The sequence below is a fragment of the Mus caroli genome, chromosome 9 (assembly GCF_900094665.2).
Source record: "Mus caroli chromosome 9, CAROLI_EIJ_v1.1, whole genome shotgun sequence".
In the NCBI taxonomy this organism is placed as follows: Eukaryota; Metazoa; Chordata; class Mammalia; order Rodentia; family Muridae; genus Mus; species Mus caroli.
This window is the reverse complement of record NC_034578.1, coordinates 47,955,319-47,974,769: the sequence shown is the minus strand read 5'-3', so window position 1 is coordinate 47,974,769 and position 19,451 is coordinate 47,955,319. Positions and strand designations below refer to the sequence as shown.

The 19,451-nt window shown below is 41.9% G+C and overlaps 2 protein-coding genes across 5 annotated transcripts in view; one reads left to right on the top strand and one right to left on the bottom strand.

Moving 5' to 3' along the window:
* Positions 1 to 1,220: 1,220 nt before the first annotated feature.
* Btg4 (BTG anti-proliferation factor 4) lies at positions 1,221 to 18,740 on the bottom strand. 4 transcript variants are annotated; one of them, XM_021172227.2, is made up of 7 exons: positions 18,552 to 18,740; positions 7,734 to 7,854; positions 5,018 to 5,081; positions 4,424 to 4,622; positions 3,836 to 3,973; positions 3,087 to 3,285; positions 1,221 to 2,012 (listed from the first exon to the last, which is right to left on the bottom strand). In XM_021172227.2, exons 4-7 carry the CDS (start codon positions 4,594 to 4,596, stop codon positions 1,770 to 1,772), a joined length of 753 nt encoding a protein of 250 aa, XP_021027886.1. In that variant the 5' UTR covers positions 4,597 to 4,622; positions 5,018 to 5,081; positions 7,734 to 7,854; positions 18,552 to 18,740; the 3' UTR covers positions 1,221 to 1,769. The 4 variants fall into 4 exon arrangements, with proteins under 4 accessions (XP_021027886.1, XP_021027885.1, XP_021027889.1 ...); XM_021172226.2 differs by lacking the exon at positions 18,552 to 18,740 and adding an exon at positions 16,447 to 16,807; XM_021172230.2 differs by lacking the exon at positions 18,552 to 18,740 and adding an exon at positions 16,132 to 16,237 and having other exon boundaries at positions 7,734 to 7,857.
* Positions 18,741 to 18,852: 112 nt separating this feature from the next.
* The window catches only part of C9H11orf88 (chromosome 9 C11orf88 homolog), a 20,343-nt gene continuing 19,744 nt past the window's right edge, over positions 18,853 to 19,451 (top strand). The window contains exon 1 of the mRNA XM_021172231.2: positions 18,853 to 19,136. Coding sequence (XP_021027890.1) covers positions 18,911 to 19,136 — 226 coding nt within the window. The 5' untranslated portion in view covers positions 18,853 to 18,910. The remainder of the gene's footprint in view (positions 19,137 to 19,451) is intronic.

The window sequence follows — 19,451 nt, the reverse complement described above, 5'->3', positions numbered from 1 at the left end:
CCACACCTGAAAAGCATTACCCAGCAAGGATGAAGGCTTCCCTGTGCCCACATAGCTGGAGGCTCTCTCCCCTAATCTTCTCCTGCCTATATACTATAACAACTCCGGAAGGCCACATTTTTTAAAAAATAAAAGGCACTGTTATACACAACTGATGGTAGGGAGTACCTGGATACTAACCTGTGGGTCTCTGCCTTCTCTGCCCCTCATGGGGGAGTGTAAATGGTCAAAATGCCCAGCTTAGATGATCTTGCACAAGGGGACAAAGTTGGATACCCCAAGATGGAGGTATCCGTCCACCTTGGTTCAGAGGCTCAGGATAGGCCTCTACCGGCACCAGGCACACAAGTGGTGCACATATGTACACCAGGCCAACACTCATACATACGACTTTTTTAATCTTTTTTTTTTTTTATGACATGGGAGGGAGCTAGGGAAATGGGTATGACTACAGTGTTTGTTGTGAAAACATGACGTGAGTTCAGATTCCCAGCAGGACCTAAAAAGTCAGGCAGTACCACCTGAGCCCAGCGCTGGGGAGGTGGAAACAAGAGGTTTGCAAAGCAGCCAGTCTAGTCAATCAGCAAGCACACGTTCAGGGAGAGATCTGGTCTCAGAAAATGAGAAGAGCAATGAAGGGACACCCAGCACAGACCCTGGGCCTGTGTACACAAGCAAGTGTACACTCAGGCACATGTGCATACACATGTACACATACACACACACACTCCCACACACATCTACATGTTTGGGCAAGGGCATGCAGCTGCCCTGGTATGATGTGGAGATCAGAAGACAAATTCGGGAGTCAGTTCTCCCCTTCCACCATGTGTGTCCTGAGACTTGAACTCAGGTGATAGGCTTGAGGCCAAGTCCCTCTACCTGCTGAGACATCTGGAAGCCCTGTATACCCATTTTTTTTGTTTTTGTTTTGGAGAAAGGGTTTCTCTGTGTAGCCCTGGCTGTCCTGGAACTTACTTTGTAGACCAGGCTGGCCTCGAACTCAGAAATCTGCCTGCCTCTGCCCCCAGAGTTCAGGGATTAAAGGCGTGCGCCACCACGCCCGGCTACGCATGTCCCCATTCTTAAATCTGTTTATATGCAATAAGAATGTTTATATGCATTCTTAAATCTGCAACCTTAAATCTGGCCACCATTTAGTGTTACTAGTGGTCACATGAGGCTTGCTAATAGGAATTCATATTTCTTTCGGTATTGTATTTCTTGGCTTAGTTTGAATACTTTTATTAGAAGCAAGTACCACTTTTATAAAATAGATCATATCGGTAAATCTATTAACTTTCAGTTGTGATATAAAAAGGGGATTAATCTTTAAAATTTCCACCAAGCTTTTAACAGATTTATAAAATAGACTGGTTACAGGAAAAAAAAAGAAAAAGACAAGTCCAGAGGGGATTTTGTCAGGCTCAATCTTCCTTAGTTGAAAACCTACTTTCAAAACAATGATTAAAACAAGACTTAAAACTTTCTTGCAACAAACTGAACTAGAAGTTTGTTAAAAACACAAGAGTATTTATTTCAAGTCTTCCTTCCTATAATTCATTTTATTTTATCACCGGCAACATCTCCGTTCTATCACTTTACTAGGCACCTATATTCACTAGTGTTCATAAAATTTTACATAAAGTTAAATAAGAATTAAAAGTAGCTAAAAGTCAAGTGCTGGTCTGTGTGCAAGGACGGCCTTCTGTGCTCACATTCCTGAAGCAGGCATTTTTTTCTACTGGGGTCATTTCTTGGCTTTAGCCTCATTTTTGCTTTAGGGAAGACAAGGCCTCTTCTCCAGGCTCTCCTGGTGCTGTCTGACCACTGAACAGTTGTGCGTTGACCCAGTGATATCTGTCCACCCTGCGAGAAGCAGGTCGGCACCACTTAGAGCTCTTGGGCACTGGGTGGTAAGCAGCCCCCGGGAGGAACCCACGACCATCTGCCAAATGCTTTCTACGGGGGAGGCAGAACCACGGCTGCAATGACTGTTTGAAATTTTCAACCTGGGAAGGAAAAAAAAGAAAAACAATTTAGGAAGGTCACTGGACTAATAGGTAGTTCTTGAGACTATAAGCCCATTTCTCAGAAGTTAAAGGCCTTTGAAAGCCACAGGGATTACAAACTAAGAGATCAAAGTAAACAGTCACCGACAGGAGATTTCTAGCATTTTACATGCCTTGAGGATCATCATTAATTTTTAATCTTTAACTAGGTGATTTTTTTCGTTTATGTGTTTGGATGTTTTGCCTGAGTATGTATCTATACCATGTGCATGCCTGGTGCCCATTGAAGCCAGCAGAAGCCAGAAGAGGGTGTCAGATCCCCCATGACTGGAGTTATAGTTGGTTATAAGCCACAAACGTGGGTACTGGGAGGAGCTTGGGTCCTCTGAAAGAGCAGTTTGTTCCCTGAACTGCTCAGCCACTTCTCCAGCACCTACAATAAATTCTTAAATGAAACTAAAAACATTTAAGCTGTGTTCTAGGAATGCCTTTAATGTAAGCTATTTGGAAAGCAGAGGGAGGATTAAAAGTTTATGGCTTTCTTGGGGAAATTAGTGAGACTATCTCTCAAAAAGAAAAGGGAACCAGATGGGACTGAGAACTGGGCTCAGCATCTAAGTAGGCATCTATCATGCTAGTTCATTTTGATTTTAAAAAAAAATCTACTAAACTGAGTGAGGATGCATACACATTTAATCCAGAACTCAAGCAGGTAAGAGACAGGAGGATCATAAATTGCAGGCCCGCCTGGGCTAGTTAGGGAGTCTCAAACTTAAAAAAAAAAAAAAAAACCACTAAATAATACAATTGAACCTGAAGTTAATGTAGAAGCAAACCCAGGTGCTTTCAAGTGCTCTGTGAATAAACAGGGCAACAAAAGATCACATCACACTCAAGAACTCAGCCACGTGGTGAAAATAGTCAAGGGGTAGGGAGACAGAAAAGATTCTGCCCAAATACTGACGTCAGGAAGAGGACTTATCTTTACCATCTCCCCGTTTCTGCTCCTTCTAGAATGTTCTAGAATAGAGAAGGCACACTGCACACAATGCCGCACACGATGCTGCACACAACCTGGTAGACGCTCTTTGGGTTGTTCACTTTGGGGATGACCTGGGCCTCCCTGCCGCAGCTTTCTTCATCAGAAGATGTGCCAGAGGAGCAGTCTCCAGTGGCTCTGTTAACTGCACAGCTGACGTGCTGAGCCAACTCCCAGTTCTCCCATCTACCTTTAAAAGAAGCAATTGTAAAGGGATGCTTTTTCTCACCATACCTATGTAGGAAAAGAAAATATTCATTAGCGATTCAACTCCTCACAAATTTGATCTCTATTTTAAAGGCCCTAGCTTTTTAAGGAAGCATGCTGAATGATATTATAACCTGAAGCTCCTGTGATGGTGTATAGTCAGGAAGCATAGCCTGTCACCATATCCTTTAATTGGTCAGAAAGAACAACAACAAAAATTACTTTTTGTTTCTTTTGGGTCAATTAATGGACTGAATTGTCCACTGTGTCAGATGATCCTTCTGACTTCCAGACGCTTCCTACAGTGTTTAAAACTGTAAATCTGCAGTATGCAATAGGCTGCAATGACCCCAGTCATACTGAAAATACACTGCGGCGCCTTTGTGCTTGCCAAGTCAACCATCCCTAATGGAAATGTGTGTTGGTTAGTAAAAGTTTACATCTCAAACCATGATCAAACAGTGTCCTTGTTGCTAAGCCAATGCTTTGGGCATCATCTTTCATAAAGGAACACAGAACTGGCTAAACCACCTAAGGTTTCTGGGAACACCAAGCATACAACCACGAAAGTACTCACCTACAGCACACCTCATAGGGATCGACCCATATGGTCATCTCCTTTGGAAGTCCCAGATGAAAAAAATTCACATTACTCTCAGCACAAGCCCTTTCTAAAACAGGGTCTTTATTCTCATTGTTGTTTATCCTGATACACCTGAGGAGGATATAAAGCAAGCAAGGCATGTTGGTGAATATTTCAGCAGGAAATCACACATCCTGGGGTACAGCTCTTGCCCTACCCACACCTTCTTATCCTCCTCTATCCTGCATGCTTGCAAATGAAAGTAAAACTTCATTTAGCTTTTTGCTACAGTGGCTCAGGATGGGTGGCGTGACATTAGATCACATTGTTAGGTCACCAGACATTCACAGTCTGTCTTTTTTGGCAAACAAAGGAGAAACTCTCTAATGCACCTAGTTACACAGATCTGCAGCGTTCCCTATACATCATCTGTCACACCTCCTCTTAAAGCCATGTTCAAACAAATTAACAGAAGCCCAGCAAAGGCCCCTTACTTGGAGACAGAAAACACAAGTTGCCGTGCTCCCTGCAGATGCTACTGGTGACTGAGTTCCCCTCTCCTCTGGTCATGTGAGCTCTCACCTAAAAGCCTGCCCCTTGGAAGGGCAGTCAGGGTGCCAGTGACCTCTGTACTTTTCAAACAAGACGGTCATCAGCTTTAGTGCAAAGGTTTCTATCTGTTGAGCACTCAGTTTCTTATGCTTTTTCACCAATCTTGTGACAAAAAAAACCGCTGTTGCAATTTCGTCTCTCATGATTCCAAAGCAGGCTGTGTAGAGACCTGAAGCCACGGGAAGAAAGCAAGACAGGGTCACAGAGGAGCCACGGCTTAAGTTAGCAGCAATAGTTAACTACTAGATGGAGATTTTATATGCCTTAAACTTAAATCGTTTTTTGAGGTAGGAAAAAGTCCCCAGTGAACTAAGAATATCAATACAACAAACTACACCTTCAGCCTCCCTCTTTTCATGCTTTTCTAAAAGAGAAACAATGTTTCTAAAATTTAAAGCACTTTAGCAATTAAGATGCTACAGAAGTAGCAAGCTACCAGCCTGGAGAATGGAGCATGCTAGCAGCCACCTTTTAAGAACATACAGTGAGTTCCAGGACAGTCAGGGCTACACAGAGAAACCCTGTCTCGAAAAACCAAAAAAAAAAAAAAAAGAACATACTTACATAGAGTCAAATATTCAGGCTTCAGGCTTCAGAGGACCGCCGTTGGAAAATATGGCTTACAAAACTGCACAGTAAAAGATTAATAAAAACACATTACACTTGCTAGCAAGATTTCTCTGGTCTCTACAAAAAGTGGCCCAAAGTTAGAGAGCCAGCTACACTACTTGCTGCCAACTCTGACCCATACCCGTTTGGTGAGGTTAGGGGCTACTCCATATATGCCTGCCTGTTAAGGCCGATTGGCTGCTCACCCCACACAGGTGCTATCCACTAGAATAATCACACAGCTTTTCCAAGGACTCATCTGACTCCCCCAGGGCAATTTTAAACTGTTCTCTAAAGTGTTTAAATATTTCTAAAATGAATTTATTTTTTCTGTTTTGCTAATAATATGTGACAACTTATGACAAATAGCAAAACTCTACTCTTCTCCCTTTCTATATATTACACTTTCCAATAATGTCATCTTTGCCAACATAGTAAAGAATTTATTATTGGATTTTAAAAAAAAACCTAAGCCAATATTTTGTTACCCATCCTTATGTTGAGTACATACTGGTTTTTGTTAATTTTTTTTAATCAAATGTTCATTTGTAGGATGAGTAGACAAGTTGATTCTCAATCATTCCTAAGGAGTAAGTTAGAGCTTACTGATCTGCTTGTTAGGAAATCAGATCCCTAGACATTAGTCTCAGATCTACTTAAGTGGTCTTCTAAAGGCAAGGTATGGCCTACTACTCAATATTTAACCAGTTCCTCCAGATGATTCTTCATATCCAATTTCACAGGAGTGTGAGTGTGTGTCTGTGTGTGTAGCCCACAATTGCTGGTCAGTTTCTTCAACAGTGAAAAAAAACTGACTCTCTAACCAGAAAACCTATTTCATATCCCAAAAACTCCAAATAACAGCCAGACCTTATAAGGAGACAAATCCATCACTTTGATGTTGTGCCTATGCAACCTAATCTTCAACACTGGAACTATACAGATTGCAAGTAACCCTCTACCACAAGGGGATATTCTGACTGTGAGCTATCTGATGTTCTGTATCTTCCCGTGGATGTATTGCTCAGGAAGTGGAGTGTGGCAAGCTCGCATATGGGTGCGCATCACACTGTGTGACAGGCTCGAATCCTCTGCTAAGGATTTGCTCACAATGCTCCTGGTGTGTCAACTGGTAAGGACCAGAATGGGACAGCTGCCTGACTTGCCCTGAACACTGTCCTTGGATGCAGCAGCAGGTGGCCTTCTCCTGTTTGCCTCCAATACCACACTACTCCCTCATACTGCGTCTGCAAGTCCTCTTTTGTCAGAGATGCCACTAGTTTTGTCGAGACTTTCTCCTCCAGTAGAACATTGATGGGTTGTGAATTTGCAATTTACCTGCCCACAATCTGTTATCTGAGTATAGGGAGTGGGACACACACCTGAAGCTGCAGCTCTCAAGAAGGCTGGGAGTGGAGGACCTTGAGTTCAGAAAGCAGCTGGCCTATGAGTTTTAGCAAAGACTTTACCTCAATAATAAAATGAGAGAAAGAAAGAAAGAAGAAAGAAAGAAAAGAAAGAGAGGGGGAGAGGGAGAGGAGGGAAGGAGGGAAGGAGAGAGAGAGAAAGAGAGAGAGAGAGAGAGAGAGAGAGAGAGAGAAGTAAACCCCTCATTATCCTCAAAATCTTGACAACTGGTTTCAAATCTTCATAATTTTCAGTTTCCTATCAGTGAGTGTGAGGTTTAAACACAATTTCACGGGGTTGTTCAAGATTACAGTAGATAATTAATATACCTGACCAGAAGCCTGCAGAACGGCCGTACAGAGGAACAGTTAAAAAGAAGATACAAAGCAGATATAAAATCAGTATTGTGGGTTTGAATCCTGGTCCTCCAGGGCTTGACTTTAGCCGGTGAGTCTACCACTCTGACCCTCCATTGCCTCGTGTACACAAAGGAGAAAATGACAGTGCCCACTTCGGGGGCCTATTATGAGAATTAAGTATGAAATGCTTAGAGCAACACCTGGGACTCAGTAACTACTCTATAAATGTTAGATATTATTGCTTCTGCTAGCAACTTGACTATGTTTATAGGGATCTGTGTGCACAGTATTACACAGACAACCACCTGGCATAAAATGCTCAGAGTGGCTGCCTGTCTTAATAACTACTACAAATGATTTTATGCTTATTTTACTCTGTCCTTTTAAATGCTGCATCAGCTAGTTAGAACAGAAAACTTCATATTGCAGCTATACTATCACATGTCGCTGTGTTGGTTAACTGACTGATCTGAAGTGCAGAGCCTAGCGCATGCTCGATAAGTACTCAACCAATAAGCCATATTTCCTGTGCACATGTTAAACTTGGATTACTGCTACAGTGAATCAAGATTTTGTTTTTTAATTGATTCTCTCTTTTGACTTTCTGTCATTTGTGAAGTTAATAAGAATACCACCTGTAGACGGGCGTGGTGGCGCACGCCTTTAATCCTAGCACTTGGGAGGCAGAGGCAGGCGGATTTCTGAGTTCAAGGCCAGCCTGGTCTACAGAGTGAGTTCCAGGACAGTCAGGAATACACAGAGAAACCCTGTCTCGAAAAAAATTTAAAAAATTAAAAATTAAAAAATAAAAGAATAAAAAAAAAAGAATACCACCTGTGCCTTTCCAGATCCCAGGTGAACAGAATAAGACCCAGCAAAGGCTTAGACAAAGCCTTGGGCGTTACCTCCTGCAATTGCTGTTTCTTTCTCTTCAAGCAATGGATCCAGTCATATACAGTGGAAAGAGTTGGCAGTAAAATGAAGATCTCACCAGTTATTTTTCAAATCCATCAAGGTGTTCTTAATCTGCTAAGAAAGTGGTAGTATCATTTAAAAAAAAGGAATTTTAACCAGTCATGGCCCTCTTGTTCTAAGTAATCCCAGCTTTCACAACATATAACAATCTGTTCAGTGAGACTTGAGAGCTTTGCCCTGCTTAGGGTCAGGATCGCTGGTGCACAGCCTAAGCTGCCTGCTCGCTTCGGTGTGTATGAAAGCTGACCCCTTTGGTTCAATTGGCAACTCTGAAGGGCCAGAGTTGTGTCTCTATGGTTTCCCCAGAAGACAGGACAGGGCCCCTGATGCCACTTGGTCACTGATGGAGTCTCTGTCTACCCAACCCCATAGTTTTCACTTCCCTAAAGCTTCCCACCTACAACTCCCAACTCAGAGTCGGTTCTTACAGGACTCAGCCACAGACATTTGGTACTAGGCATGTTCTGAAAGAAGCAGAGTATAAAGTGAAATGTGAGTCTGTATACTCACATCCTGGCTGGAGTAAATACCTCATGACTAGAGGTAATAGAATATGGATCTGGAAAGCTCCAGACATGTTGGAGTGACATGAGTGTCAAACTTAGCAGTGGTGGATTAAGATATAACACAGATGTTAGGGATTGTCCTACATGTTAAAATATACTTGATGCACAAGAGGTGTGAAGATGTAAATGGTAGAAGGACCAGTGAGATAGACAGAAACCACTAAGCTACACAGGGACCCCTGAGATAGATGGCTGAGTACCTGGTCGTCTAAGAATGTCTACCTAAGATCAAATCAAGGTTAGTTCAGTATTGATATGTCGACCATGTCCAGTACATAATGCAAACAAAGCAAAGGTGAAACTGGGGCTTGTTTATTTCAGTCATGCACGATATAGTTCTCATTCTTCACTCTTGGCAGAGGATCCCAAACTGCTATGCTTTGGAATCACCTTAAAAACACCGAAGACTGCCTCCTATCCCCTGGCAATGTGATTGAACTGAAAATAAGTAAAACCTTCACATTAGCACTTTTATTTAATTTAGAAATTACTTCATTCGCTTCTACAAAAACTACCCATGTAGATAAGATCTTTCATATTTGATACAGTGTGTTCCCCCTTTTCAAATAGGTAAAAATAAGTTTAATGCTTCTATACCCCTATGGCTGTTAATATCTGTAAACACCAACTCAACGCAGCAAAGTGGGTCACTTTTTGTCCAAAGTTCCAGAAATTCAAATTCTATGGAGACCAATAGCAGAATGTCATGTATCACTAACAGCAACAACTTTCCCAGGTGCTCAGCCATTTGAATAACATTGGAGAAATGCCAGTCCTCAACATCAAGACTGTCAATGCTCCCACTGTAATGTGTAGCGCAGGAAAAGGCCGTTAACCCCACGATCACCTGGCTGTCAAGGAGATTCTAAATGTGATTTTACATAGTTAATTACCCAACAATGCCTTGAGATGAGTATACTAATTCACAGGAATCATTCTCATCGTCTCTTGCCATTTATCAGGCTAACATTTGCAAACAGTGTTTTTAATCGTTAGTTAGAAATGGCAAGACTAAAACTTCAGACTCACTGCACTTTGCTGAAATAGAGCTGGCTTCTCAACCCAAAGCAACACAGACATTAGCAAGCACACTCTTTTCCTTTGAAAGTGCCTCCTGTTTGCATTATTAAATTAGTGATGCCATGTGCTTAATAACTCTTTTCTGCTTTCTCCTTCCCAGATGACATGCTGTTCGGCTACATTGAGTTGGTGGGGCACAGGCGCTGCTGACGTTTTGAACCCTCCCCTAACATTATTTTCTGAACAGGTCCAAACAGGCCTTGGAAGGTGTGAATAGGATCATATAATAATAATGTACTTATATTTCAGGGAAGAACAATCAAGTTGAGTGTAAACATTACCCAATGCTTCCTTCAGTTACTTACGACTTCAAACTCGCGACCTCTGTTTCCTCCCTCGAATGGACGACATCTGTCTGTCTCCTCTGCTTCCCTAACACTGCCTGGTTTCCTACTGGCCGCCCACTAACATTAGACATTGCTGTGTGTCGAGTGGGTCAAACAAAACACAAGACTCAACCTTCGCTTTCAAAATTTCTGTAATCTATAGAAGGAAAACAAACACACGCACAAGCTATTGCTTAAGTATGGTGTTTTCTAAAATGGGATACTCACAAAATGGCTCCAAGTTCTTAGTAACCAAGAAAATATTGAAATAAAGAGTTCAGTAAAGTCAGGACAAAACAAAATACTGATTAGTTAAGATTAAAATTGAATTTCCAGTGACAACTAAATGTCTAGTCTATTGAAAGGATATGAGGAGGATAAGGACGTGGCTCAGTAAGTGAGGTCACCTGTCCCCAAGCCTGACAACCTGAGTTCAGTGCCCAGGGCCCACATGGTAGAAGTAGAGAATCATCTACCATAATTTCCTCTTCCTTCCACATGACACGTGTGCTATAGTTTACCTATGCCCACACATATAAATAAATGTGATTTTAAATAATTTTATAAAGAAGAGATATAAGAACTTAGATCCAACATGGACCAGCCCTAGAAAATCTCTCAATTGATTTATTGTTTGGTTGCCAGATTTTGTGATTTTTGTTTGTTTTCATTTGAAATTGCTTCCTATGTTGCCCTGACTGGTTCAGTACTTACTATGTAGATCAGGCTAGCCTCAAATTGCAGCAATCTTCTTTTCTTTTGCCTCCCAAGTGCTGAGACAGCAGGTATGGCCAGTTTTAACCTCACTTAGCTAGAAAATGCTAAAATTTAAAGTTTAAAAATAAAATCTGTTCGCTGTTCATGTGTAATGTCTAAAGTTCCCATTAAAAGGCATCCATTCCCTTGCTTAAGATACTGTCTTTTAAGGAATTCTTTTTTTTTAATGTCAGATGATTTATCCATAGCATGTAATCTTGGTGTTCTGACCTCTGGGGTTTGGATAAGAGGGCTAAGCCTGGGTAGGGTGCCATAGGACATGGGGGAAGTGGGGTTCCAGGCTATTTAAGTGACAATGATCAGAAAGAATGGGGTAAAATGAAAGATACATCTTCCTTTGTGTTGTACCTGTGATTAAGAAAGATACATTTTCCTTTATGTTCTATCTGTGAGTAGAACACAAAAATGGCCTTGTGCAAAGAGGTTTCCAAAACTCAATTTCTCCATTAAAATACTGAGTCCAACCTGATTGACAAGGCAAGGTATAGTCAAACCCCCAAATGCAACATGACTCAGTAGTTAAGAGTGCTTGATGCTCTTGCAGAGGACCCAAGTTCAGTCCCCAGCACCCATGTTGTTGGGCAGCTCACAGTCACCTGTAACCCCAGCTCTAAGAGATCTGGATGCAATCTATCCTTCTGAAGCACCCACACACACGTGGCACTTACACACACACACATACACACATCAAAATAATAAAAAAAAAAAACTTTTATTAAGAAGTGAAATGTGATTTGGTTCTACATGTTTCTTCTTGATTTTAATTAAACTTTATAAAATGAATTTATTTATGATTATAGTAGTTTAAGACAGGGCTGTGAACTATACTGTAATTGTTAAGGAATATTAAACAAATCGGTGTGTTTCACTGAAGGGTTTTACCCTTCCCACACCTCATAAACTGCCTTGTTCTCTCAGGTCTTTCTTTTTCAGTTACAATATGTCTTTCTGTGCCTAGCTTATTTCACATAATATGATATTCCCATCCATTTCCCTTCAAATGCCATGATTTCATTCTTTATGGCTAAGTACTATAGCTGTATCTATACTATATTTTAATTTTCTGTTTATCCACTGATGGGCACCTGGGTAGATTGTGCATCCAGTAAATATGTGTATTCAGGTATTTTACTTCAGAAAAGTAATTTCAAAAATATGTAAACTGAACATTAAATTTGATGGATTTATGAAATGATGAACAGGATTATAATCAGCCCTACTTAAGTTTTTGAGACAGAGTCTCACTGTATAGCCCTGAATGGCTTACAACTTACTATGTAGACCAGGCTGGCCTGAAACTCACAGAGGTCTGTCTGTCTCTACCTCCTGAGTACTGAGAAGAAAGACACGTGCCATCATATCTGGCTTCTATTTAATTTCTTTAACATCCATTCCTTAAATTTCAAGTTATATTTCTAGACTCATGTATTTATTTGCAAATGCATGTCCCACCTAATAAGAGTATGGGGCATATAGATGTTTTAGAAAAAAACGTACTCTCAGTGAAAGCTTGTCTCTGGTAACAAAATACGAAGCATTATTTCATAAAACAATGAGTGTATTTTATACTCTTTATGTAAACCCAATTTCATTAAATTCAAACTGCAGTTTAAAAAACTCCAATAATTGTTGAAACACAATTTCCAAGTTGTAAGTGAAAAACCAAGACATTAAGGTAAAAGTAATTCGGAGTTTGCAGAACTGTTTACACACACAGTGTGCACTGATGTAATAAATGTGTCTGCATGTGTGACATTGGAGTTTGCAGAACTGTTTACACACACAGTGTGCACTGATGTAATAAATGTGTCTGTATGTGTGACAACATTGGATGCTGTCCTCATCAAGCAAGGAAAGTATTGGTGATTGATATGTTTATTAATGGAAGATACTAACTATAAACTGAGTATATTGAGTTCAAAAGAAAGTAGAGAAGAAGAAACAGAAAGAAGATGAGCTCTAAAGGCACCTTGGGATATTTTTCCTGGAGATAGGCTTGAGCTTGAAACACGCTGTTGGACGGACCAAGAGGGGAGAAGACAACATAAGTTCAGCTACATATAAACACAACGAAATCCTTGAGATACACGTTATGAGTTTAGAGGAAATAAAGAAATGAGTTGTATAATTGTTAAACTATATGCACGCTCGATACAGGAATCAAGAAGTCTTAAGTGCTCAATGAGGACAGTAAAAACAACTGCAATGAATAACTGTGCACAAAGTGACGCCTCTGAGAAAGGCAGATACTGATTTCATGCTTGTAAATAGATTAGTTGACAGGTAGCTTCCTCTTTGGGCTTCACAGACTTAAGAATACCTACTAGGACCTCTTAAGGAAAATGAACTCTTCAGCAACACACTCAGACAACCAGCTAGCTGCTCAGAAACCCCAAAATTACTTTTACAAACCAGGAAATCTACTTGAGATCTGCTTAAAGTGGCAGGAGCCAGTCTACAGCCAGGGAAGTTCATCTGTCTACGTACACCTTGGAGAAAACCATCTTACTTAACATGTAGCTGGGTTCCTTCCAGGATTAAAAAGGAGAGGAGGGCATTCCACTGTTGGTCACTTACTTCCTCCTTCCTGAATGAACTATAACAAGCAAGAATAAGCTACCATGCCCTTCGTGGACTTTGTTCAACTCTTTGACTTAATTTTCACAGTTTGAGAAAACTGCTAATCTCTCTTCTTAATCCTGACTTCTTTCCAGAATTCCAGTTTAAATACTTACCTTCATTATGATGTTCATCCATAGCCCAAACCCAGCCTTGCTTAGACCCAAACTCAACTCGTTATAAACCTCCTCTGATTCTGTGTTTCCCTCAGCTCCTCAAACTTGTCCCTGGGAGTTGGCAGCTGATCTTGTTAAATGGTTAATCAGACATCAAGTCCTAAACATTTTCTTTCACAAAATCGCTTATTCTGTATTTCCTCTATCACTCTGTATGTAGATTTGTTAAAAATCATCTCCTACATTGAAGCTCAGCCCCGTCTGTAATCCATGATACTTTAATCCCCATAAAACAACATTACACTCTGTAGGCATCAGGGGCTCTCCGAGAGCCAGAATGATATTCAAACTCCCTACACTAACATTTCTAGTCTCTCATGCCTACCTCCTACTATAATTCAGTCAATGCTGTTTTTTTCTATATAGCCCTGTTTTTGTCCCATATTTTGGTGCTTTTTACTTATGTTTTCCCCAAATGTTAACAATAACAGCACTGGAATTCAAGATTTCTTAAGCACTTAGCAATCTAAGTACTTAGACATTCAACATATTTTATGTGATATAAATATATTAGCTAAACATTTTATGCATTAACATAATAATTTATATATTAATATTATGATGCATTAACATTAATGATTAACATAATTTAACTATATTAATTATCTATACAAACAAACTGTCTATCCCTCCAATTAAACCACATCTCTGGAGACTGTTGTTTCCTAGAGATGGGAAACAGACAAGAATTGTTTCTGGAGTAAGAGCTCCATCAACCTTAACTAGGAAGCTATTTTTGTTAGATTGTTCCTAAAAAAGTAAATTAACATTTGATACTGAAAGCAACACTATTGGTTAATTGAGAAATGGAAACAAGAAGCTAATTGAGAACTCTTCCTAATGAAAGTTCATTGAGTTGAAACCAGAGGTATAGAGCTGCTGGCAGTTCATTCTGGCTCCGCCGACAACCCACTATGATTAAACAGATTCATTGATTTGTAATTATTCAAGGGCTAAATTGACTTCAACTCAGCCTTGCTTCAACTTATAAACTAGTTCCTAAGCATACTATCGTCAATATTAATATGGTCATCTGACATCTGATAGTCTGCATAAAAAAACATGGTTTTATTTCCTAGGAAAGTATGCATTTTTGAAATGTTTTAAAAGAAATGGCTAAAGATCATTGCTTTCTAATTAGTGTCCTTCATTCTTTCCTCCCTAACAAGAACCTTCAAATGCTGCAGAAATAGCCTGCAATTGGGAGGTTGTATCAAGAAGAACAAGAGCTCAAGGCCAGCCTGAGCTAATTGAGTCCCTATCTAAAAACAAAGAGGACGTGTACAGATGATGTGCTTGTGTGTACTGACAGGAGGAAGTTGTCTCTTGGTGGCCTTTTTACAGGAGTCATAAATTAAGCCAAGATAAATTTGTCAGAGTCACGCAGGAAGTTCTTGTTTTTGATACTTTTCATGGTTTCCTTCCGGTCAATACTATCAACCCATCTCCTCAACCCCATCTCCCAGATCAAAAAACCCCAGAAATTAAAGCAGTAAACAACTCCTCCTCAAGGTGCCTTCCTGGATCTATCTAACCAAATGTAATGGTCTGTTTGGGCATTTTAACCACACCACAGGCATTCTTACTTAGATTAAAACATGAGTCTCCCTGGTCTCTAGACATGCCTAGGCATGACCAGCAGATGCAATAAGATCCTTGGAGTTTCTCTAGTAACTGTGGGCAGGATCAACAGCAACCCTAAGAACAGACATTCTTTTCTACTGTTGCTTTCTAACAGAACTAGGCACACACATTTTTTTTTCATCATTTTACTTTTTATCATTGAAGAAAAAAATTTAGTCTAAATTTCAAGACAGCTTATGCAATGATAGCTTTGGATGGCAGCAATAAAATTCAGGTAAGATATTTAAGATGCTACTAATAGAGAAAATCCCTAAGCTGGGTAGAAGAATGACGCATGGAGTGAAATTGAGCAAAATGCAAAATAAATGATTTTTTAATGATGTCCTCCTAAAACTTGTAACTCTTCCTAGTGTTTATGGGATGGAGGCTATTTCTACTACTTTGATTGATATTTGAACGTTTAAATGACTTTTTGTAGGATACATTATACTTTTCTCAAATACAAGAAGACTGAATACAAGATAGTTATTTACAAATGTCTCTCATAAGTTAATTTTATAATTATCTGGCATTTTCTACTTCACTTTCCTTTCACTTAAGCCTTCATAAAACAATGACTCTGAAGGAAAAAACATTGTCTTTTACTTTCAAAGATAATGTTAAAATATACACAAGTTTATTCTTGGGAAGTTCTTGGGTTTTAATGGTTTCCACTTGTAATTTGTGTTGAATGTTCCTGATGACTGGCATGTATTCATGTAATTAGTGGCATCTACAAGACCATTTGCTGGGCTTACAGGTATCAGTGTATAGCTAAGAAATGTCCCTTTGTAGACTGCAAGACTGTTGGATCAATACAAATGGGTATCATACAGCATACAGGAAGACCCCAGTCTGGGACGGCTACTTCCTACTGAATTCCACAAAGTTTACAATCAGAGAATACTGTATATCCTCTCTGGGCTCAATTAATTAAAGGAAAGGAGAGGAAAGACTAAAGGAAAGAAATACTAGTGAAGATGGCGCAGAAATGCTGTCCTCTCAGCCCCTCCTATTCCCAATATGCGCAAACACACACCCCGTTATCAGATATAAAATAGCAAAGACAAGGGGAATGTAACTGATAAGAAGACATTACTTCTCGGGCTTCCACAGACCTCATTCTTAATGTCCAAATGTACCCTTGCTTCAAGGACCTACCTGAACTCTCACCTCCTCCATGATGGTGTTTGTCAGCTCTTGTTGGCACACCTCCCACCCCCACCCCTGTTTCTTTCTATTAGGAAAATCTATCCGTTTAGCAACTTTATACTGTCTGGAGTAATAAATAATGTGTTCACACTTTGTTACCACCTAGACTGTCGGATGGGTAGTAAAACAAACGCCTGTTAGGTGCTGGATTTGTAACATTTAAATAAAACAGGAGCCCAAAGTGAGAATATATGTCCTCAAGGCTCACGGGGAGATCATCAAAACTGTGACTTTGATCTTATAAGGGCCACAACTTTGACCTACCAACAAGGGTGTTGGTTCAATGTTTGACCAGAAGAGCGGCCCACACTTCACTGTATGGCCCTGTAAGAAGTAGTCCTAAGAAAGAACTTGGGTACAGGCAAGGGCAATCCTGCAGGTATGAGTGCCCAGGCAGGAAGGCTCCAGATGAGACGCCTGGGAAGCGGTTTCTGAGAATGGGCATATGAACAGTGAGGAGGCGTGGGGCTTCTTGGGCAATAGGGAAGGAGAGATGGATGTAGGTCTCTGCGCTTCTTTCTTCAATGTAGCAGTAACTACACTATGAAGATAAACTTCTCAAGAATCTGTCTCTCCATCTCCCAGGCCCCTTCCCAGGAGGCTCTGCAGGAGCCCTCCCATTGCCCCTTCTGGTAGCTTCTGCCGCCCCTCCCCCACTCGCCCCGCCCCCTCGGCCTCGGGGTTCCAAGGGCGGTTGGTCGCAGAGCCACGGTCACTCGGCCAGTAGGAGCTGCGGGGCGCGCGGGCTGGACAGAACCGGCTCTAGACTTGGGTCTGGAAGCCGTGAAGAAGTTGTCGGAGGCGGGTCAGACCCGGCTTGCGGGAAGAAGGACTCGGGCCGGATGCCTTGGGGTCCGGGCTGAGTGGGAGGGTCTCGGGGGCGGGGGACGGCGGGGACAGGGGGCCTCAGCGCCTGGGGGGGTCACCTGGGGTCGCGCGCGGCCCTGCTGGGTGTGGAGGGGCCCCGGGAGCCTGAGGCACCTCTCGCTCCGCCGCCCTCGCCTGTCGACCGTGGCGAAAGGGGGCGAGGGGCCCGACCCTCGGGAGCTGCAGTGGCGGGCGCCCGGTGCTCGGTTTGTAGGCAGTGTAATTAGCTGATTGTAGTGCGGTGCTGACAATCACTAACTCCACTGCCATCAAAACAAGGCACAGCATCACCCGCCGCCCGCGGGAGGAGAAGCCAGCGCTGCAGCCCCACTGACTCCGCAGAAAGCGGAGGCCGGAGCCAGGATGCGTCAGCGAAGGGCCGGGAGCACGAGGTCTAAGTGCAAGTAATCCTCGGAGACCGGCGGCCTCCTTTAGGGACCGTTCGGCTACCTGTGTGTACGAGCCAGAGCAAAAAACGGTTCAGTGATGTGTAAAGAGAATCGGTATACACCGGTCTTAACATTTAAAAAAAAAAAAAAAGCCAGGAAGAGCCCACCCCCAACCCCCAAGAACAGTTCCTGCTGCTGCTGTGATTCACTGCCTGATTTCCACTTCTGAGAAAGCTATCACCAAGGCAGCGACTAGAGTCAACCACAGCTTGGCTGACGATTTGCTGGTCACAACCAAAGTGAGAGCACCAGCTATAGACTGCATGCTTTTTTCTATGAGTCTAGTTACTAGGCAGTGTAGTTAGCTGATTGCTAATAGTACCAATCACTAACCACACAGCCAGGTAAAAAGACTGAAATTCCTCCGACTGAGCCTCCTGTGAATCGTCATTTTGGTGAGGACAGAGCCATAGGGAAATATTCTTACCATACTATTAGTGATTTAGGGGGGAAAAAACCGCTAGCCCTTAGCTGCTAAGTATACAATGTATCAATTTGTGTGGGGTACATTTTTGGTGATGTTTAGATATATTGGAAAATAGAAATTATCCCTTAGCTGATTTGGTCATTATATTGACTTGTGATTATAAATCTTTGGACTTTGCCTGACATGTTTATAACACTCTAAAAAATAAAGCGCCATGAAAATCTCAGCAATCGTGTTCATTTCCTTTCCAAAAACTCGCTTTAGGATCTCCATTTCAGCTCCTGTCAACCTATAAAGTCATTAAATGGTTAGTTGCTATACAGACAAAATCTCCAGGGAAACGTCTCACACATGATTGTGAACTGGAAGGGAACGTTAAATGTTTTCATAATTTTCCATGGGGCAAGGGAACTCAGCCCATTTAACCAGCTATATATTTTAAGGTGATAACAGTTGCGTTCTAGGCAACTTTTCGTGGGAATAATTAGTGAACACGATTTAAAACCAGCTGGTTTCCTAATATCTAATAAAAAAATTGAGAGGTTTTAAATCACACAAGCTGTATCCACCGGTACCTCTCGGCCCAGTTCTAGATTAGCGCATTATGCAGATGTATCAATGCAAACCTGAGAATTTCCCCGGAGGTAAGAGTGCGAAGCCTTGGCAATCTTGTCCAAAAGAGGAGGGCGCTCTTTAAAGCTCACATTATTGGGTTATCTGGGGGAGGAGGAGACGCTGGCTGAGGATCTAAGAGACAGTCCAGGACTGTACACATCACAAAGTTGAGGCTTTTACTCTTAAGGCTTGACTGGCCCCGAAAATTGTGACCTCGACAGAAGCCAGCTGCTGATGGGCCACAAGCCCTCGAGGAACCCCAGATCCTACGGAAGAAGAAACACAGGCATTCCGGTGGTGGCAGTTACCAACAGGACGGTTCTCCGGTGGGGGCAGGGCGCCAGAGCTGAGGAAAGCGTCCTGAGTCACCATGGAAACGGGGCCCAGAGGCTGTCCTAGCGGGAGGAAGGAATCCCAGGAAATCTGCTCCCCTGGATTACTGGTGTTCACCGGCTGCTCTGAGCAGGATGCCAACTTGGCTAAGCAGTTTTGGCTCGGGGCGTCCATGTACCCCACTACCGAATCTCAGCTCGTGCTGACCCGAGGCAGCAGTCAGAGGCTACCGGTGGCGCGGAACTCTAAAGTCGTTCTGAGTGGTGAGTAGCAAGGCTACCTCCTGGAAGGGGAAACTGCCTGGCCTAATTGTCAGTCAATTGAGAAGTACAAACAAGCAGAAACAGGCAGTAATAGGTATATGCAAATACATAAACAATTCTAAAACTGCTGCAAATCTCCACTGTAAAGGATCTCATTGTTACATATAAATACATTCTAGAGCTGGAGAAATGGCTCAGCAGTTAAGAGCACTGACTGCTTTTCCAGAGGTCCTGAGTTCAATTCCCAGCAACCACATGGTGGCTCACAACCATCTGTAATGGGACCTGATGCCCTCTTCTGGTGTGTCTGAAGAC